The sequence below is a fragment of the Melanotaenia boesemani genome, chromosome 13 (assembly GCF_017639745.1).
Source record: "Melanotaenia boesemani isolate fMelBoe1 chromosome 13, fMelBoe1.pri, whole genome shotgun sequence".
Taxonomy (NCBI): domain Eukaryota; kingdom Metazoa; phylum Chordata; class Actinopteri; order Atheriniformes; family Melanotaeniidae; genus Melanotaenia; species Melanotaenia boesemani.
In genome coordinates this window covers 31,531,757-31,554,325 of record NC_055694.1, presented here as the reverse complement: position 1 = coordinate 31,554,325, position 22,569 = coordinate 31,531,757, and the positions used below count along the sequence as shown (strand labels likewise).

General features: G+C 39.0%; 2 protein-coding genes across 2 annotated transcripts; both read right to left on the bottom strand.

Annotated features, from left to right (window-relative positions):
- Positions 1–903: 903 nt before the first annotated feature.
- LOC121651094 (polymeric immunoglobulin receptor-like) lies at positions 904–10,407 on the bottom strand. Its single transcript, XM_042002984.1, has 7 exons — positions 10,340–10,407; positions 7,947–8,252; positions 4,096–4,431; positions 2,724–2,783; positions 1,809–1,943; positions 1,688–1,728; positions 904–1,594 (listed from the first exon to the last, which is right to left on the bottom strand). Exons 1-7 carry the CDS (start codon positions 10,377–10,379, stop codon positions 1,586–1,588), a joined length of 927 nt encoding a protein of 308 aa, XP_041858918.1. The 5' UTR covers positions 10,380–10,407; the 3' UTR covers positions 904–1,585.
- A 1,107-nt stretch (positions 10,408–11,514) lies between these two features.
- LOC121651095 lies at positions 11,515–18,052 on the bottom strand. Its single transcript, XM_042002985.1, has 6 exons — positions 17,995–18,052; positions 15,699–16,025; positions 13,557–13,604; positions 13,153–13,254; positions 13,041–13,069; positions 11,515–11,922 (listed from the first exon to the last, which is right to left on the bottom strand). Exons 1-6 carry the CDS (start codon positions 18,044–18,046, stop codon positions 11,827–11,829), a joined length of 654 nt encoding a protein of 217 aa, XP_041858919.1. The 5' UTR covers positions 18,047–18,052; the 3' UTR covers positions 11,515–11,826.
- Between the last annotated feature and the right edge of the window lie 4,517 nt (positions 18,053–22,569).

The window sequence follows — 22,569 nt, the reverse complement described above, 5'->3', positions numbered from 1 at the left end:
AAAGAGCACCCCAGAGAGGCAAACTCTCTCATAAGTAAACATCAACAGTTCGTGAAAGACAAATAATTCAATAATAAGGGTTCTCTGATAGTATGGGGTGGGTTCAGGGTTCTGTGATGGTATGGGGTGGGTTCAGGGTTCTGTGATGGTATGGGCTGGGTTCAGGGTTCTGTGATGGTATGGGCTAGGTTCAGGGTTCTGTGATGGTATGGGGTGGGTTCAGGGTTCTGTGATGGTATGGGGTGGGTTCAGGGTTCTCTGATAGTATGGGGTGGGTTCAGGGTTCTGTGATGGTATGGGCTGGGTTCAGGGTTCTGTGATGGTATGGGCTGGGTTCAGGATTCTCTGATAGTATGGGGTGGGTGTCAGGGTTCTGTGATGGTATGGGCTAGGTTCAGGGTTCTGTGATGGTATGGGCTAGGTTCAGGGTTCTGTGATGGTATGGGCTGGGTTCAGGGTTCTGTGATGGTATGGGGTGGGTTCAGGATTCTCTGATAGTATGGGGTGGGTGTCAGGGTTCTGTGATGGTATGGGGTGGGTTCAGGGTTCTATGATGGTATGGGGTGGGTTCAGGGTTCTGTGATGGTATGGGGTGGGTTCAGGGTTCGGTGATGGTATGGGGTGGGTTCAGGGTTCTGTGATGGTATGGGGTGGGCTCAGGGTTCTGTGATGGTATGGGGTGGGTTCAGGGTTCTGTGATGGGTATGGGGTGCGTTCAGGATTCTCTGATAGTATGGGGTGGGTTCAGGGTTCTGTGATGGTATCGGGTGCGTTCAGGATCCTCTGATGGTATGGGGTGGGTTCAGGGTTCTCTGATAGTATGGGGTGGGTTCAGGGTTCTCTGATAGTATGGGGTGGGTTCAGGGTTCTGTGATGGTATGGGGTGGGTCCAGGGTTCTCTGATAGTATGGGGTGGGTTCAGGGTTCTGTGATGGTATGGGGTGGGTTCAGGGTTCTGTGATGGTATGGGGTGGGTTCAGGATTCTCTGATAGTATGGGGTGGGTCCAGGGTTCTCTGATAGTATGGGGTGGGTTCAGGGTTCTCTCATAGTATGGGTCGACACAGTTCATCAATGGATCCACAAGTTAAAATGAAAATGTACAAAGATAAAATCCAGAGATGCTGCAGTGCTCTCTGGGAGATTTTTTTTTCTTTTTATGAAATCATGAAAACTTTGTCCTTGAAGCTAAAGAAGAGGACTATCTATAATCTTAAGACCACAGAGTTCTTTAAAATCTCACAGAAAAATCACCCATGTCCAAAGTGATTGTTGTCAGAGATTATTTGAAAAAGTGAGTTTAGAAGGAAGGAAACAAAATAAACAAATTTGTATCTGTAAAGAGCTTAGGTTGTGGATTAGCTGCATGATGAAATCAGGGACAGGCCACTCTGCAAATATAAGAAAAAAATGTTGTGTTATGATCACTGTTTATGAAGTGTTTAAGAGTTTTGCTGTTTCTGTGTTGTGTTTTAGGACTATCTGATAATAGGACTTGTCAGAAAGATTGTTTGTGCTTGTTGAGATGGTTTGAAATGATGTCTGCTGGACTGGAAGATGAAGTCCATTCTCACCACAACTCAATATCAGTCACACTGAGAAAAGAAATCAAAAAACAAAAAGGTTGCATTACATTTTCTTCTTATTAGACTCTGATTGAACATTACAGAAAGTGTTTGACCAATTACCTCAATATAGTCACTTCTGAAGGATTCTGTGATGTTTAATCCTGCAAAGCAGAAAGAGACAAATAAGGTGTTTACAGCTCTGTTTAACTGACTGTTTATAACAGAAGGAAAGACCACTCACTGTTTATCTTCTTTCTGCAGAGGAAGAACAGCAGGAAAATGGACATCACAGCAAACACAGTCAGACAAACGATCAGTGCAAAGCTGTGATCTGGATGGCCTGGATGACCTGGATGATCTGGATGGCCTGGATGACCTGGATGACAGACGACATGTCAAATAAATGCTCTCTGCTCACGCATCACTCAAAGTTTGACATTAAATTAAGCCAATCTAACAAAACTTGACTCATAAATGATGCAGATACATTTTAAGTGGAAAATGTAAACCAGAAAACTGATGAATTAGCAGCTCAAAATTCTCAAACTATTACTGTCAAACTTAAAGTAAGAGCTGAGGTGGTGATTTAAGTTTTTACAAATAAATAAGTTATTACTGACGGCTCTCTTGTAATGAATACAGGCATCAAAATGTCGTTTAGTTCTCCAGCTCATCATCTTATAAATGTTGTTATACATTCTTCCAGAGGCGTAGCACAAAATTCATACCTCTGTATAAACCATACAGATGGCCCCTCCATGCACATTTACTATCTCTCATGCATATTTTTCTCATGATATAAGACAAAGGTGCTAAATATTATTTTAGTTTAACCCAGTGGTGGGGCGCAGTCCTGCAGATTTAAGATGTTTCCCTGCTCTAATATAATGAGTCAATGTGCAGAACTGGACAAGCTGTTGGATCCATTTGATTTAAATCAGGTGTGTTGGAGCAGAAAACATCTAAAACCTGCAGGACTGAGCTGCTGGAGAACCAGAGTTCACCACCCCTTATTTAACCTCTATATTGATAAAGTGGCCTATTCCCTGCATTATAAAAGTCAAATGTCCAGACTTCACTTATCCTTATTTTTGTTTGCAGAAAAAAGATTCAAATGTTTTTAAGAATGGTTTTGAACAAACGTGCTTGTTTTCACCTTGTCTCACATCCTTAGTGACATCTCGACCTGGCGACGGACCTGCTGCTGTGTCTGAAACTGAAAGCCAGGTGGTTCATGATGTTAAACTTTACAAATGTTAATATATTACAGGAGTACTGAAAGGTTAAACATATGTTTGCAATGCAATAAACAGTCTGCTAGGTTTTGCCTGCAAAAGCATCCCAATCATGTTTTGTATTGTTCCTCCTGTCCTACTATCAACTTCTTCTACTCTGCATCTATAACTTGGAGGCTGGACACCATTATGATGGACAGTACTCACTGATAAATTTTTTATTTTCTAGTTAATGCATTGAATTAAATAATTAAGTAATAATCATAGGTCAGTCATTTTACATGCTCAAATTGTTTTTATATGCCATTAAATTTGTCTTAAATGCACCAACAGGAGATTAAATAATTAAATTCTGCCTAATTCATCATTTATTAATGCCTTGAAGTTGCATTGTGTAACTTTCTGATCTTAAAGATATGTGGTTTAGTGGGGGAGCACTGACCAGGAAAAGGGAGACACAAATGTGACATTTTTTTAGGTCTAGATTTTATGAAATATTGAACTGATTGTTCAAAAAGAAAAAACTTACATAACAAACAGCCAATGAACCATTTTTTTTCTTTTATGTTTACTTTGGGTGATGCTGCTGTAGGACTTTAAACTTTTTTAACTTTTATGTTTTTATCCAGATCATCAGTTTTATCATCATTCTGTTGATACAGCACAGTAAAACAGCCAAATTTCAGGCATAGTCGCGAATGGTGATTAATCATGATTAATTTGAAAGTTGTGATTAATTTGATTCATTTTTTTAAACATTTCACAGCCCTAAAAAATACACATGGACTTTTCTCATGTCCTTTTACTAATAGTGTTCTCTGTAATTTTACAATGTTTTACATAACATTTGTAAAACTTACATACACAGAATATATCTTCTTCACCTGTCGTCTGACTTACCTCCATGTTTGCTTTAAACTAATTGCGGCTACGCCACACGGCTCCCGTGTGTGTTAAAAATGCCAAAAGATAGCAACGATGCGTTCAAGGGGCCTTGAAAACGTGGGTGTAGAGGAGGTAAATAACTGATGTAATAATATTCAGACAAAGTGAATATCATTATATCATTATTTAAGACATTAATTAAACTTTAAAAAAAAAACAACACAAAAACTCATTTTCACTTCGAGGGCCCCTCTCCTTTAACTCCGCCCACCCCCACCCATCTCCGACTACCCTGCATTCATGCAAAATTCTAATCACAACCGTGAAGCTTGAACACACCACACCGGACATTGTCAAGGTGGGACCAGCGCCATCTTGTGGCCATTAAGAAAGTAAACTTGTACTCACCAGTTTTAACTCTGATTTCAAATGCATTACATGGGTTTGGTGCAGAAAAGACATTAACTCCACAACTGTAGAGTCCTGAATCGGACAGGGACAGATTTGAAATGGTGACATGAAACATTCCTTTCTTCTCATATTCAATCCCGAATCTGCCACTCTGAGCCGTGAATCCGCTGGTTTCAACCAGAACATCCTGCGTCTTGCATTTGTTTTTACAGAAAAACAAGTTGTAGAGTTCAGCCAAAGTAAAAGAGCACTTGACTCTGATGCTCCCCCCTTTAGCTTGGCTGTAAAGTGGAACTCCTGGACTGTTGAGGGCAGTGCTTCCATCACACATTTCTGTTAAAAAGAGGAATAAGGGAGATTAATAACACCAGATTACTGGACTCATAGCAACAACAGAATTATTGACAACACATACTTATTTATATTTTGTTTATATTATATAGTTGTGAGAGTAGATTAGAAAACACCATGAAAACTGGATCTTTTTCTTTTTTACTTTGTATTTCTTTCTTTTGAGAGATCAAAATAACATAACTATACAAATAAAACTGAAATAGCTTTAGTAATGTGAAAGAAAGATGTGAGAAGATTGTTAGCAATGAATGTAATGATGATCAGAAGATTACTACAGAGCATATTAGAGGAGTCTGTCTCATTTAAGCTTCAGATATTTATTTAACACCACAGTAAGGTCCTGAGAGCTCTCTGAGGACTTCTGGAGGAAGATTACTAATGCATATGAATCTGATAAGGGATACAAAAACATATAAAAAAAAACCTGTTTGAAATCAGCCTTTCCAACTGTCAAGAACCTTTAAACCACTTTGGGCAGGTCAGGCTGAGTTTAACCCAAAGAGTGGAACACAAGATAACAAAAGAAGTCTCAAAGAATCCAAACATGTCAAAGGACCTGCCGTCCTAAAGTGCATGTGTCTTCCATCAGAACGAGACTAAAAATTGATCTACGAGGTTTACAAGAAGGAAACATTGTCTGTCAACGGCAAAAAGAATCAGGACAAATCTGCAGTTTGCCGAAGGTCACAGCACAAAAATCTGGGGCCTCGTTCATAAAACTGTGCGAAGCAAAGCAAACTACAGGTGTCGTAGTTAGGGAAAAAAGAAAATGCGGTGCACTTCAACTTTCAGATTTATCAAAGCGTGTGCACGCAGGTCCTATGCCTGATTCCGTTTATTAATCAGAATCAACTCTTAACTGTGGTGCGGGTTGGTGTGGTTTACTATTCTGAAATATCTAGTTCTATCTATTAATTTTATTTTTTGTCAAACTGAAAATAAAGACCTTAATCAGTGTCTACATTTTGTTACTATAACATGTAAGAGAAAATATTTATCAGTTATTTAAACACAGGTTACGTTTTATAACGTAATGTCCACGTAGGCGCGTAGTAGGCTACGCAGGTGCAGAAAGCGCCAAGCAGACAAGCAACAAAAGATGGAAGAAGAAGTGTTGGGTGCTTGAGTCCAGGCGAAACAGACTGAACCCCGGGACAGTTGATGCTATTCTTTTTTTGCACAGTGCAGGCAAACGCCTAAATTAAAACGGTTACTTTGAGAGAAAAAAATATAGGCTAGATGGAGGTCGTTTTGGTTGCTCTGTGAGAGCAGATTTTGAAGCCTCCCGGTGCTGCGATCAGTTGCACACCGCTGAATAAGAGTAATAAGTTTGATTAAAAAATGTTTAATACAAGTGGCAAAATGTTTTATTACCTATTTTGTTTGTCCAAGCAGGGACCCTGGGGTTAAAGTTTTGCTGTTTTTTATTGTTTTTTTTTTTTGTTTTTATTTAAAACACTTTATTTAGTTGCCTATTTATGTTTATAGGCTTAACGTTCAAATGAAAATACATTTTGTGTTGCCAGTTTCCAACGCCAATTTAGGAGATCATATGCACCTTTCTAAGACTAAATAAAAGCATTCATCAATATCATAATATGTGTTTTAATGGGGCTGTTCGGGTCGGGTTAAAAAAAATAGAAGCGGAGGTGCGGGGCGGTTTGGTGCGGTCAAATTTTTTTAAAAGAGTGGGACCCGCGGGTCGGACAAAACCCGGACTCCCCGAATATCTCAGTCGGTAGGGCATCCGTTCCACATGCAGGAGATCGAAGTTCGAATCCCACAGGGGGAAATCGCTTTGGAGAAAAGCGTCTGTTAAATGGTCTGTACTTATATAATGCTTTTATCTAAAGCACTTTACATGTACATCACATTCACCCATTCACATATGGATGGCAGAAGCTGCCATGCAAGGTGCTCAACCACGACCCATCAGGAGCAATTTGGGGTTCGGTGTTTTGCTCAGGGACACCTCAACATGAGCTCTCCCGGCCGGGATCGAACCAGCAACCCTTGGGCTACAGGACAACCACTGTTCCCACTGAGCCATGCTGCCCCAAAATCACAGTGCTGATACCGGTAATTTAGTCACTTGTTTTAATTTATAAAATAAGTATGTGCAGATACATTTGTTCTTGGTAGCAGTTTATTTAGTGTAATAATATTTCTTTATTCTCTCCTCCCGTGGGCTCACCACCTGCAGGAGGGGCCATAGGGGTCGGGTGCATTGTGGGCTGTGCGGCTGCCAGAGGCGGGGACCCCTGGCGGTCTGATCCTTGGCTGCTTGGCTGTTGTTTGTGCTTATGCACCAGTTCAGAGTACCCACGCTTTTTGGAGTCCTTGGAGGGGATGTTGGAGAGCACTCCTTCTGGGGACTCCCTCGTTCTGCTGGGGGAATGCCCATGTGGGCAATGACAGCGATACCTGGAGGGACATGACTGGGAGGAATGGCCCCACTGATCTAAATCTGAGTGGTGTTTTGTTGTTGGACTTCTGTGCTCGTCATGGATTGTCCATAACGAACACCTTGTTCAGGCATAAGAGTGTCCACATGTGCACTTGGCACCAGGACACTCTATGCCGCAGTTTGATGGTCGACTTTATAGTCATATCGTTGGACTTGCAGCCGCATGTTTTGGAAACTCGGGTAAAGAGAGGGGCAGAGCTGTCAACTGATCACCACCTGGTGGTGAGTTGTCTCAGATGGTGGGGAAAGACCTGCCGCAGCTGTGGCAGCAAGGTCGTCGGGGCCTGTCGTTGACACCAGCAATAAGGGATGCCGTCAAGCTGAAGAAGGAATCCTATCAGGCCTTTTTGGCCTGTGGGACTCCGAAGGCAGCTGATGGGTATTGGTGGGCTAAGTGGAACGCAGCTTTGGCAGTTGCTAAGGTAAAAACTCGGCCATGGGAGGAGTTTTGAGAGGCCATGGAGAATGACTTCCGGACGGCTTCGAGGAGATTCTGGTCCACCATCCGGCGGCTCAGGAGGGGAAAGCAGTGCTCAATCAACATGAACAGTAGGGATGGGGGACTGCTGACCTCAACTTGGGAGGCTGTGGTGGGAATACTTCGAAGACCTTCTCAATCCCACCAACACGTCTTCTGTTGAGGAAGACCTGGGGACCCTGGTGTTGGCTCTCCCATCTCTGGGGCTGAGGTCGCTGCGGTGGTTAAAAAGCTCCTCAGTGGCTAGTTTTGTTTTCTTCACCAGATAAAAGTTTCTTGTACAAATGAACAAGTAAATAAATAAATGAATACATAAATGTATGAATAAATAAATAATTACACAAATACAATGGACTTTTATTATTTGGATTTAATTTTAGGCAATCATTTGAATATATTTATTTATCTATTTAATTAGTTACTTGTTTTATTATTCATTTATTATCATAGTATTTCTGGTCTTTCGTACATTTTGTATGGAAATACTTCTAAATGAATAATAATTCTTATCATCAGTTGAAAAGCCTTATGAGAACAATAGAAACTCACCATCTGTAACACTGAGTTCAAAATCTCGCTGTAAATCTGGAGAGGAAGCGTTGCCCACGCCGCACCTGTAGTGTCCGGAGTCAGATCTTTTCAGCTGTGAAATGCTTACATAAAAGATGCCGTTCTCATATCCAGTGCTGTATCTGCCACTCCGTGTGCTGCTGTTACTGACATCAGTCAGAAAGTTTTCACTGCTTCGCCCTTTCTTTAAGAAGAATTTGTTGCCTTGAGGTGGGTTGAAAGCGCAGCCAAAAAAGATGCTTTCTCCCTCCAGTTTTGTAAACTTCTGGTTGCTGCACAGCACTCCTGCAATGATTAAAAGAGAAAAACATAAACAAAATTATTTACTGCAGTCAACTATACAAAGAATTTTCTGGTCTTCACTTAAATTCAAGGAAGGAAAGAAATGTATAAAAACTTTTGGCTTGTGTTTGAACTCACAGAGGTCAGAACAAGTGGTGAGATGGGAGCTTTATTTCTATATTTAAACAACAGCCACATTAAATTTCCTGTTCTGATCATCATCAGTGTGTAATACACCTATATACAGGTGTATGTACACGATGCCAAAGAGGAAAGACATCAGCAATGACCTTCAAAATTCCCTTCCTGTTAAAAGGGAGTTTTTCCTTTTCACTGTCGCCTCTTGCATGCTGAGGCTGGGGATTGGATCGAAGTCAAGATTCAATGCAATTTGTTGGTTTTCCTTAACTAGGCTATTATCTATTATGAACTGACTCGAACTGATTTATCTGTAAAGTGCCCTGAAATGACATTGTTGTGAAGTGATGCTATACAAATAAAGCTAAATTGAACTGAATTAAATATTAAAGTTCATGACAGTCCAGTTAGAAAAAGACTGAACCAGTTTGGTTTATTTGAAAGTTTTGCAGTAGAAAGGCTCAAGACTTCTGGAACAATGTCCTTCAGACAGACCAGGCCACAGTGGAGGTGTTTGGTCAGAATGCAGAAAACCCTCAAACACAGCATATCAGTACTGCACTGATCTGATCTGGGCTTCTTCAGCTACAGAACCTTGACACCTTGCATTCATTAAGTGGATCATGAACTCCTCTGGATACCAATGTATTCTAGAGTCAGATGTGAGTCCATCTGTCCAACAGCTAAAGCTTGGTTAAAACTGTCTCATGCAGCAGGACAATGATCCGAAACACAGCAGCAGATCTACAACAGAATGGCTAAGAAAGAAAATAATCAAGCTGTTAGAATGATCCAGTTAAAGTTCAGATCTAAACCTGGTTTAAATTCTGTGGTGGGACTTTCAGAGAGCTGCAGGAACCAATGCTGCAAACCTCAATAATTAACAAGAACCTATAAGTGACTGAGGAACTGAAGACTTGAAAACAAAAAACTAACAGGAACAGGAGAACAATAGTTATAATAAGTAGTAGTAAAAGATAATCAAGTAAAAACCTGATTATTTGTTATCAAGATATGAACACGGAGCATAACAGACCTGATACGAATATAACAAAACACAGCATGAAACTGCAGTACAAAAACAAAACCCCAAAACATCAAAACCCACAAATTCTAACAGGACCATGTTATTCATTTTGCTTCCTGCTCTTGTTTCAGTTGCACTAGTCATCACTTTCCTCGGTCTATGTCCAGCTAAGTTGCTGTTCTTCAGTCCAGATCTTTCTCTCTGTGTTTCATTCATCACGTGCCAAAATAAAGTAGTTTCTGTCCTGTCCTGTGGATTTCTGCTGCTTGTTTTTAAATGTTCTTCATTTGCTTGTTTCTCGAGCATTGAATGTGTTTGTGTTCTCCTGACACTTCATGACAATCTGACAGTGCTCCTCCTGTTCCTCCTTGCACAAAGATGTAAATTTTGCATCTAAAAATAAAGTTATCATTAACTTTATTATTAATAATAACTTATTACTCTTAAGCCTTTTTTTAGAATACAGGCTGGTGGGTGATGCTTTGAGTTCTGTTTGTTTTATGTGTTTACAATCTGTGGTGGCTTTGCTAAGCTCTTTGTTTCATATTTCACATATAAATAAATGTTTCATCATTCAAATGAAAACACAAATATGAAAGCACATAAACAAAGACAATAAATAAATAAATAAATAAATAAATAAAATCCTAGTAAAAAAAATAGCTAAAAATAATTTTTTATCTTTGTCACAAAAACAATTTCATGTAAAAAATGCAAAAAAAAAATCCGTTCACACAGCCGTGTATGTGTGGGTAAAGCTGCGGTTAAAGTTTAGCTCTAACTTTATTTCAATAAAGTAAAATGGCTAAAGAAAAAATAAAAACACTTGTTGTGGAGCACAAGTGAGCAGCATGATTACAAAATACAAGCAGAGAAAAAGAGAATATTGATGATAGTGTGTTGGTTTCAGCTAACCGGTCCTCACCTGGCAGGAGGCACATGCAGAGAAGCTGGAAGATTTTCATCCTGAAACAGTCGGTGAACGGCTTCTTTCGCTTCACCTCCTCCTGTCTGTGTGTCTGATGAAGGAGGACGCACCAGCAACCACCATCTGGGAACCTGCTCAGTTTGGGGTAATTACTGTAGTCATGTGGGCTGGACTTGGCACAAAGCAAGTCCAACCCTGATCCTTGTGCTGTGTTTGGGGTTTGAGTTTAGGGAACACTGATGGCTTTGCAGTAGTTCACGTATCCATGTGGAGCAGCTGCTGTGATTTCACTGGTGCAAACCATGAAACCATGCTGCTTCTGGACAAGAAGAGACACTTAATATGCACATGAGGTAAATAAAACCTCTGATTAAATGTAACACATTTTATTTTTGTTTCTATTAAATAAATATTAGTATGTTACTCTTTAATGCCTCACAGCAAGAAGGTCACTGGTTCGAGCCTCAGCTGGGGGACGTTTGCACAGTGGCTGTTCTGTGTGGAGTTTTTCTCCCCGTGCATGAGTGGGTTCACTCTGGGTACTCCAGCTTCCTCCCACCCTCCAAAGACACGCACATTAGGTTAATTGATCACTAAATTCTCCCTAGGAGTGTGAGTGGTTGTTTGTCTCTCTGTGTTGGCCCTGCGATGGACTGGTAGACCTGTCCAGGTGTACCTGCCTCTCACCTGTTAATACTGGGTTAGGCTCCAGCATTCCCGCGACCCTTCATTGGACAAAGCGGCATAGATAATGGATGGATGGGTTACTCTTTAATATCTCATAATTTATTTAGGTTTTCTTTATTTGATTATAAGAAGAAAAAAGATTTTTTTACATTAGAATATTGGTATTAAACTCATTAAGCAGTTGAGCTCACAATGACATAACAGCTCCAATCAATTAATAATAATAATAATGATAATAATAATAATAATAATAATAATAATAATAATTAAAAAATAATAAATAAATAAAAAAAAAAATAATAATAATGATAATAATAATTAAAAAATAATAAATAAATAAAAAATAATAATAATAATAATGATAATAATAATAATAATAATTAAAAAATAATAAATAAATAAAAAATAATAACAATAATAATGATAATAATAATAATGCTTTATTACTTTTCCAAACATGTTACAAACTGCTACAAACAAACAAGACTTAAAAATGAAGTAAGACCATTTAAACCAAAAAACAGTACAAAGTAAAATGTAAAATATCATAAAATATTCCTGCAGAATTCCCGTCAGCGAATAAAAATCTAAATGAAGAATCAGTGCAGGCTCTGAGATGTTTAAATAAGGAGGTCAGCTGCTCTCTGATCTGCTTTCTTCTGGCGTCACACTGTACGTTTCAGAGGGTTGACCACAAACGTTTGTCAGGTCTGCTGCATTTCACTCATCTGGGTGGAAATGGCTCAATAACAAGTTAGAAAAAGATTTTGATGAGGATGAGAATAAATGCAGCACTTTCAGGCTCTGTGCTTGTGTATGAGCGTGGAGTAGGTCTGGTCCTGGTCCATGCTGGCTGGAGTGAGGCTCTGATAGATGGGGTCTTCACCTGGTGACTACAAAGAAAAAACATTGTGAGGCAATTCCAAAACTTTGTTCAAGTTTCAGAGTTACTCAATGTGCATGTGTTTAATTCTGCTTTTAAACAACAAAAAAACTCAACACAAGCTGTGCTCCTATTTTACCAAATGATGCCTGGTTTGGTTTAATTTCAGGTGTGAATATAATGGAAAAAGTAACTAAACCTTGTGTTGTAATCCCACAAGTTACATCATCTAGTGGTAAAAACAGGAAAGTACAAATTGGCCAAATTTTGAGTGTAATAAAGGGAAGCACAATGAGCTGAAAGAAAACCGCACTTTTCTTTTAAAATTCTAAATACAAACATCAACTAAATGCCTGTTGAAGAATCAGAGACCAAAAAAAAAAAAAAAAAAAAAAGAAGGAAAACTTTACCTTTTCTGTTAACGATCAATCTGTAGTTTACTTTTGCAAGAACTCACTGAAATTGATGACTGTTGCTTTGAAGCATTACTAGTGTTACAGCTGATGATCACATTGAGCCCCTTTCACCCACAAGTAACTCTACCTAAAGTTAAACTGGCTAGAACTGGTTAAATAATCCACTCGGCTGGAAAAGAAAAAAAAACACCCTCCGTTTTGTTTGATCTTAAAATGTTAATTCAACCTCAGATGAACAATAAGACCAGAATTGATTCATTCATGAGAAGCACCTGCTGCTACTGATACTAAAACCCCATGGAACAGTGCGGGGGGCATAGTTTTCACACAACGCTTATTTTAATTTAATTTAATTTAATTTAATTTAATTTAATTTAATTTAATTTAATTTAATTTAATTTAATACTGAATGTGTATTTTTTGTTGTTGTTGTTTTTGGAGGTTGGCTTTATCTCATTTAAAGACCAGATAAGGACCAGTTTGTTGATTAGTGAAATGCTGAAATGACAAACGATATACTTTATTTTTCTAAACTGTCTTCTCTGAGCAATTATAATGGTTTACAGTTTGGAAACATAAAGGCTCCTAGTGTGGACGAAATTCTGTTAAATGTTGTTTTATCTCTCTATAATCCGCTTCAAATAACAGTTTCAAATATAATAATGTTAATATAATAATTAAAGAAAAACTTTTTATCTTTTACTGAAATTACCTTCAAGTTTTGGCCATCCAAGTTCACACCTGCAAAATAAATCAAACAAATGTTTGTAAAGGATTATCTGAATCAGTATTAGACATGCAGATAAAGCTGGAAACTTTCTCACCGTCAAAGTTCTTCTTGGTCTTTCTTTTGCAGAGGAAAAGGGAAACCGCCACACAAAGCAAAACCACCACAGGAACAGATACAATCACAGGAAAAACATAACCTGGGCAAGAGAGGTGGGGCAGAGGCAGGAAAATAAAAAGAATTAAAGCTATCAGTGACATTCGTTGTTAGACCGTGGCACTGACTGTAGGAAAAATCTCCCTTTAATTTTTCTTTCATTGTTATTTAATTCCAAATGTGATCATTTTCTAACGTGTAGAATTACTTCCAAATGACATAATTTATTATTTTATCCATTTTGCTCAGCGTGAAACTGAACTGTTGTTTGAGACAGAACAAGACTGTATACGAGACATTTGGGTGTATTTGGGCAGTTTTGAACCTGCACATTATGAACTGTACCTTTAACTGTAACAGTAGTTGCTGTAGCTGGAGTGAATGTAGTTGGAGCTGTGAACAAAAAACATGTTAAAACCAGCCGGTGGTGCAACAGGTTGTATACAGAAAAACAAAGAACTTTCAAGAAAAGGCAACAAATTTACAACACACTTTAAGTTTTTCTCTTTATGTATAAAAGACTGCAAGGCTGACAGACTGACAGAGGATGTAGAAGCAAACATGTACAATAACAAATACCCTTCCTTCCTTAAATCTCTGAGTGCAGGTACATGGTCACCCCTAGCTTAGCTAAGTACAATAACATAACCCTTTTGTAACACATTGTTCAATCAACAACAGGAAACCCCTGAAAAGGAGCTTCAGAGAGCGAGGCCACACTGATGGAAGCCAGAAAAGAAAAAAAGAATAATTTGTCTTTTTTATCCTTTGATGTAGTAACAAGAGAAACATGTAAACATGTGATGAAATGAAGGATGTTCCCTTGGTAGTTATTACAGCCACCTCAGAGGAAGTGGTCTGCAGTGTTGAGCATGAACAAGTTTGCTTTTCTATACACGTTAAACTGAAACAAATGTATTTGCAAATAAAGATCTTGAATGTAAAGTCAAAATACATTTTTTTTTTTTTTTTTGTGTTTACTCCTCCAAGACTTTTTCTGCCTTAAAATGGCTCAATGTTAGTTCATAGTTTAGCCTAACTAGTTCATTCCACCCACTAAATAAACTGTAAAGGAGTGACAAATATTGGAAATGTATGCATCCAGCTGTGTGCATAAAATAATTTAATAGCAAAGTAGGTTGTTGAACTCTACAAGGAAACAAGGAGAGTTTAAAAGCCTGCCTCCCCCCCGCAGCATAGTTTTAATATGCTAAACGCAGTGAGGAATGCAGTGCATTTCACATTCAGTCGGAAAAGTACTGAAACTAGTGATGTGCAAGCCATGAACAAATCATTAAGTACTCTGGAATCACTTTTACTGACTCATGAATACTGATTCATTGTTTCCACTGATTCATTCAGTGACTTGCCCCATGTGTGCAACAACTGCTTTTCTAACTGTACTTGTATAAATATATCATATTAATTATACTACCATGTCCTTTTGGTTGACAGGTATGAAATATCCGCGGCAGGAAGGGAGAGTGCAGCACAACCGCAGTTTTTAGCCGGCTAGCAGCACGCCTTAGCTTTAGCCTGCCTACCTCTGTTAGCTAGTTAGCTACTGTTAGCTCGGTTAGCTCTTAGCTACTGGCAGTTCGGAGTTTGGTGGGTGTCAATCATCCAACCCCATGTTCGCAGTCCCCCTCTCAGCTCCACCTCTTTGCCCATTTTTGGATTTTCCGGGAATGATGACATGCGTGACGCTGCCAAGATGGCGACGGTGGGAACCACCCATTGAGCTTCAATTCAGCTCTTCAGAAACCTACAGGTGACATCACGGAGGCTCCGTCCATCTTTTATGTACATTCTATGGGGGAAATGCTCACAGCGTTTGTTTTTTACTCTGATACTTCCAAGTATTTTGTATTGTACTTAGTTTATCAACACATTTTATAAACTGGTTTATAGTTGGAAGCTTGCACTGTCAACAGAAGTTGGAGACTGTTGGTGCATCTCGCTGCTACAATAAATATTTGCTCTGAGAATTGTTGATCTTTAACTCTTTTTTTCACTCTGACATGGATTATTTTCTTGTTTGAAATCAGTGTTTGTAGCAGTATGAACCAGTTGGAACTGGGAGCAGGTGTGTGGACATGGATTTCTGCTCACTGTGGGTGACTAAGTGACTCGAATTACTCAAAAACCTGATTCGCTTTGGTAAGTGACTCATTTAAACTTGAGTTAGTAAAAAGAATGGAGTTTTCCGTCACTGCTTTAAACTTTTGATTGATTCTCCTTTTATACCCAATCAACGACACCCTCACCTGCAACTGGAATCAAGAATCTTCCTGAATACTTTCATAAACATGTTTGTTTTTTTGGCTTTGTTTACTTCTCTTCCAATTTTTTGTGGCTTTTAAAATGTGACTGTAGCATAAATGTCCAAATGACTAAACAAACTAAGCTTATCTGCATTTTTCAAATTATTCTGGTAGAAATCACAAATGAAGCCATAGTGACATAATGTTTTTGGGGAAAACTCACCAGCATTGACTGTGAGATTAATGTCATGGTGCAACTCTGTGAAAAAGTTGCTCAAACCACACTTGTACCATCCTGTGTCCAACTTAGTGAGCTGATTGATGGTCACGTACAGAACAGGGGAGGAATAAGTTCCTTCGTACTCGAGGCTGTATCTGCCGTTGTGAGCTTTCTCACCAGTTGTTTCGATGAGAATATTTTCTTTCTTACATTCTCCCTTACAGAAGAACCTCCTGCCTCCAGATAAACCGAAGTTGCATCGGACTGTGATGCTCTTTCCTTCAGTTTGTGCAAAAGAGAGAACATCTGCACTGACCGGCCCAAACAGCACTGTTAAAGAGAAACAGAAAAATCTTGAGGTCATTTGAATAAATGTTGCAGTTTAAATGTCGCTTTTTCAGTTCACAGACATTTAAATTAGAAGATGACTGCATTTCTTCCTGACCTACCGCCGCTCTTGCTCAGTATGGCTGTTTTACTTCTGCTTTTTTATCTTTAATGAAAGATTTGAGAAGTTTCTGGCTTATCTGGCTATCAAGTTGACACAGCATTTCTAAAATTAAGCTCCATTAAATGCTTTCTCAAAAAATTAAAATATTTGATTTAGGTGGAAATTATTTATTTTTTTCTTGCAGCTGGATTATGAACTTCTTCACTAATCACCTCAATAGCTTCTCCTCCACTCTTGTACTGTCTGTGCAAGTCAATTCATACCCCTATAACTAAGTTCACAGGCGACCAGCAAAGTCAACTCAAGACACTTTTAAAGATAACAGTTCAAACCAGTTGTGACTCGGTCCAGTTTATCAACCCATACATCCGTGGTCTTATAGGCAGATGTTACAAACTATTATCCAATTTCTGATTCTGTGTTCAAAATTAAAATGAAAAAATTACTTAATTTTGATTTGGTTTTATTTTACTCATCCGAGACAAGTTACGTAACCCAGAAGTTATCTTTGCTCCATGAATGCTGAGTAGATTACATGTCCATCGCTGTGCTGAAACAAATGGATTTTAATATTAAAAATGTACAGAATGTTCATTTAGAAAATGAACATTGTTAGACAGTACGTTTGTTTCCACTTGTAGCCCTAGATACTGAGTTCATTGTTGGCCAACAATAGATTCACATCTCAGATTCAGAAAAACGGAGTCTGAGATTTAAAGGCAAAATAAGTAGCACTGACACCTAGTGTTTCAAATCAGAACTGCAGTCGAGAGAGAAAAACACAGAGAGCGTTCTCCCCCCCTCGGGGAGTTTTGCGCAGGTTGCCGATGTGTGAGAGGACGGTTCTTTTATATACAGTCTATGAAGGACATGAAGAACATAGTGCCAGCAAACATTATGATGACGAGTGAAGATAATTCACACATAGGAAGTTGTTATGCTTTGCAATGCTAGCGCTAATTTCACGCGCTAATTTACTTTAGCATAAAATAGAGTGTAAACAAAAGCTACATTAATCAACAAATGCCACGCAGCGACTGTTTTTTCTTAGTCTCACTTAATAAATGAATTTGACAGTAATTTCATATGTTTATAAGGACAAACACACTTTTCACTTGATCCAAACATCATTACATTTGTTGTAAACTAACAGGCCACCAGTTTACTCCACTGATACATCCATGCAGTCACACAAATTCATTTAATGAGAGCCGAGAAATAAATTAGACTAAAATCTTTGTAAATCAAGATAAACATTTCAGTTAATTTAAGCAAAATTCTGGTGCTTACCTGTGGAGGAGAAACTTTGCCAGCTCAGACTTCTCCACCTTTCAAAAGATTCTCCAGTATTGATCCTCGTTTTATTCCGTTTTTGGTTGTTTGCTTTTTTTAGCAGGATGCCGAGGCTTTTTAGGTTTTTCTGAAACTATTTCTGGTCCCCTTCTTTTACCAGCTTCCATACCTGCACGCTGCCGCTCTTTTGCTGACATAAAATACCAAAAGCTGCCTTGTTGTTGTTTGGCAACCATGGGGAGTCGCATATCTTTGGATAAGGAACTAGGGAGTTGGAAAGAGCAACACGGTGCACCCAAGTTATTCCGGCACGGAACTCTTTTTTTGAAGAAGAAAATCTTGACAAAGATATTGTTGATGTAGGAGACAGACTGTTTATAGGAAAGCTTCCTTTTATCCCTCGCAGCAAATGAGAACATTTTAAATTATTTTTACAGATAAAAATCCTAATTTTTCAGACTTTAAAGCAGATGATTTGTGGTTTCATTAATCCAACTCAATATTCTTAATTCTTATTAATCTTCCGAATACTTTCAACCTCTGAAGAGTCCTTACCTGAAACAAAGCCGACAAACACAAAGTGGATGTTCATTTTGATGAGAGACATGACTGAACTGCATTTACCTCATTGATAAAGAAGTGTGATGACTAATTTACCATTTCCTTCCTCTTTCTTCTAAAAGCCTTGTTGGTGACTGTAAGCTCAAGAAAAAGAAAATATTCATTAAATGTTATGGACCATTGTCACTGAAGTAACATTGTTTGTTTACGCCACCACGTCGGGTGGCAGAAGGGAAGCTGGGATCTGCTCCCGCTACAGTGACTTTTAACTGTTTCTCATGAGGCATAGTGCTAGCGAACTTAACACTTTCCAAACAGCAATATTTAGAAAAAATGCGCACTTGTTGGTGCACAAAATCCCATTATTTTCCAAATTCCTGGTTAAAAGAAAAACATCCAACTGACAAATATTGTTACCTCCAACCTCATGACAGCACTGAAACAGCTCTGGTCAGGGGCGGACTTACCATTAGTCAAAACTAGGCTGTTGTCTAGGGCCCCAAGTTCCTGAGGGTTCTTTCTAAAAATCACTCATAGGTTTTACAAGTAATTTTGGCAGATGTTTTTAGTCCTTAATGTGTTAAGTTATGCATTCAAAACAATAGAAACTATGTAATATGGAAGTTATTAACTAACTACTCACTCTGTATTAAAATGATCCCTTGATGATCAGTGTTTTAGCTTTGTATTAATATTGCTTTAATGTGTGTTATTATTTACTGCTGTAGATGTTTAAGGTTGAGCTAATTTTAAATTAATTAATTTGCTGTTGGGCAGTTTAAGCAATTATCATATATTTGTAGCATCGCTAGTCTTTCCTGTGACATGCAGCCTGTTTTCAGCTTTATCATGATGCATTTTCCAGCTGGCCCAAGATGATTTTTTTAAAGAGTTTTGGCTTAAGGAGGCACCTCTCAAAGGAAGACTCAGTTTATCACAAATATTAGCATTAAATCATCATTTTTGGGGTATATGGTTTCCACTGAGCAGGAAGGATTTGAAATTTGTAACCAATAATGTAAATAATGTACAGTAGTGGATTAGTGGAATATTTGCTTCTAAGATACAGCGGAGCAGACAAAATTGAAGTTGCATTAAATCCTCACATTTCTATGTTAGCAGTTTCACCACTGGGTAAGAGCCTTATACTGTGTTTTGTGTGTTTGTTTTCAGAATGAGACAGGGATGGGCTGTGACAGTGAGAGTTTTGAAATTATCCAGCCAGACTTTGAGGATGCTGATGTGAGGATGCTGAGAGTCCAGCATCATCCACTCTGTTAGTCAGTGTTTTTCTTGAAGATGACCCAGCACTCTGGCCAAAACAGCTGTCTGATAGTGCACGCTGCTCAATAGTGCAGAGAGGACCACTTCAGTTGAAGGACAGAATCTTCCCAAGAAATGAAGACGGGCGCAGATTTACCAGCAGCAATTATTATATGCAAATGAAAAATGCAGAACAGATCAGCAGATCATGGCTTGTGTACAGTGAGAAGAAGGACTGTGTCATTTGTTTTTGCTGCCACCTTTTTGGAAACAGAGGAAGGAGCAATCAGCTGAGTAAAGATGGGTTTAATGACTGGAAAAATCTTTCAGCCCACCTAAGACAGCATGAAAAGTCAGCTGAGCACATTGCAAATATGGACGCTTGGCGCAGCCTATTACAGAAACTCCAGACACACACAGCTATAGATCAGGTGAACCAAAATCTTCTTTCTCTCGAAGTCAATCGCTGGAAAGAAGCTCTGACGAGATTAATTGTGATTGTTAACCATCTGGCAGAGCGTAATCTAGCATTTTGTGGCCACTCTGACAGGCTGTTTGAGACTGGAAATGGATATATTTATGGGCAAGTTCAACTCATGTCTCAGTTTGACCCATTTATGAGAGAGCATCTGAGGAGAAGTCAGGTCAAAGAGCTAAGTGACAATTACTTAAGTAAACACATTCAAAATGAACTCATCTCGCTTGCAGCAAAGTGCACAATCGATGTAATTGTGGAGAAAGTAAAAAAAAGCTAAATATTATGCTGTTATCATGGACTGCGCTCCCGACTCAGTCACAAGGAGCAGCTTTCAGTGGTGCTACGGATTGTGAATTGTGAAACTTCAAAAGGTATCTCCATTCATGAGCACTTTGTTGGTTTTCTTCAGGCGCTTGACACATCAGGAAGAGGCTTATGCAAGTCATTTTTAGGGCACCTAGAAACACTACGTTTGGACCTCTCCAACTGTCGTGGCCAGTCTTACGACAACGGCAGTAACATGCAGGGTAAAAAGAATGGAGTCCAAAAGAGTGTATTAGAACTAAACAGCAAGGCTTTGTGTGTTTCTTGTGGAAGTCACACTTTGAACCTTGTTGTTGGGGATGCTGCCAAGTCATCTGTGACATCCATCAGCTTCTTTGGTCTGCTGCAGCGACTCTACACTCGCTTCAGCTCCTCAGTTCACCGTTGTCCATTCTCACACAGCACGTCAAGAACTTCACACTGAAGGCATTGTCAACAACCAGGTGGGAGTCCAGGGTTGAAGCTATCAAAGCTCTTCGCTACCAGCTTCCTGGAATTGTGGACGCATTGACTGCGCTAAATGAATATGCCATGGAGAAAAGGGATGCAGAAGTTGTTTCAACAGCTGGAAGCATCTGCCAGGAGATGCAGAGATGGCCTTTTGTGGTAAGTACTGTTGTGTGGTACAATGTGTTGTTCCAGATAAATAAAGCCAGCAAGAACCTGCAGAGCCAGAAAGTTTCAATTGAGGCAGTCAGGAAAGAAATCGGGGCAGTGACAGAATTCCTTCAGGAATTTCAGGATGATGGGTCCAACACTGCCAAAACAGAGGCCAGGGAGAGAGGCTTGAGGTGGAGATGAGCTGGCCAGAGGTGCCAAAGAGATGAACAGCCCAACAGTTTGAGTATGAAGGAAGAGCAAACTCAGTCAAGAGACCTACAAAAGAGAATTTTCTTGCCTCTCATTGATACAGCTCTTATTACATTAAATGAGAGATTTTCACACATGGAAACCTTCTATGAGCTGTATGGATTTCTCTACTCCACTGACATCATGAGAAGCACTGAGAAGGAAGGGAAGCTAGATGAATGCTGCCACAGACTGGAGCAGAGAATGGATGATATTGATGCAGAGGACCTGAAACTTACGGTAAAGAGTGCAGTTAGATCCTTCCCCACACACATCTCATCACCTTCTGAGATGCTTGATTATATCTATAAGGAGAATTTCCTAGACCTATATCCAAATATGAGTATAGCTCTCAGACTTATGCTCACTCTCCCTGTGACAGTAGCTTCAGGTGAAAGAAGTTTCTCAAAGCTGAAGCTAATTAAAACATATCTGAGGTCAACAATGTCACAGGAGAGGCTGTCTGCGATCGCTGTTCTCTCCATCGAGCAAGAAGTCAGTAAGTCAGTGGATATGGATCTCCTCATTGCAAAATTTGCTGAGACCAAGGCTCGCAAAGACAAAAAGGAGAAAATACAAAGACTGAGAAAAAGGGACAAAAGAACACATGAGAGGAAGACAACAAGAAAAAAAGAAAAAAAAAAAGACAAGGACATAAAGGAGAGAAATAAAAAAACCACAAGAAAAAGGCAGAGAAAAGGGGAAAAAGAGGAATATGAGTAAAAGGGTAAGAAGAAGAAGAAGAAGACAAAGACAAAATAGAGAGAAATACAAAAACTTTTCATTCATAAAATAAATATGTACAGATATATCTGAGATTGGTACCAGTTTATTTAGTGTTAAATAATATTTCTTTCTAGTTCCTGGGTGCTCCAGTCCACGGTGCTACACCTGTGGTTGGAGAGGGTGAGGCCAGAGACTCCACCTAGCACCGCAGCAACCGGGGACACAATCACCGCTATTAACAATGTGGCCAAGGAGTTGCAGGAAATAAAGACCATCTGGACAGAAATTGGGACAACACTAAAAGAGGATGTGAAAAAAATAAATAAATAAAAATTAAATTATAAACAAATCCACCTCTTGCATAGAGGACCACCTCACGGTGTGATTGGTCCTCTATCCTCTTACTGCCGTCCTCTTGTTAAAAATCTGGGTGTGATAGTTGATCCTCTGTTTAAATTTCATAAGAGCATTAGTGCGGTGATCAAGGCCAGTTTCTTCCAGCTGAGGACTCTTACAAAGACAAAGCCTTTTCTGTGGCGGCACCCAGACTATGGAACATTCTTCCTCTGTTTGTCAGATCCTCTCAGTCCGGAGATCAATTTAAGTCCAGATTGAAATCGCATCTCTTTTCCCTGGCTTTCAATATGAGCTGAAATCGTTGGGTATACTTTGGCTTGTTACTTGGTACTTATTGGTACTGTTATTTTATGTTTTACAATCATCACAAAGCTGATTAATGTGGATCATAATGGATTTGAGTTAAATGGATTGTTTTTCTATTGGATGTTTAGCAGCCTTGACGACTTTTGTTGTGAATTGGTGTCATACCAATAAAACTGAATTGAATTCATCTGAATTCTTTTCTCATCAACTATTCAGGTTGAACACAGTTAATTAGAATTAATAACCATCTTCTTTAACTTCCAGAA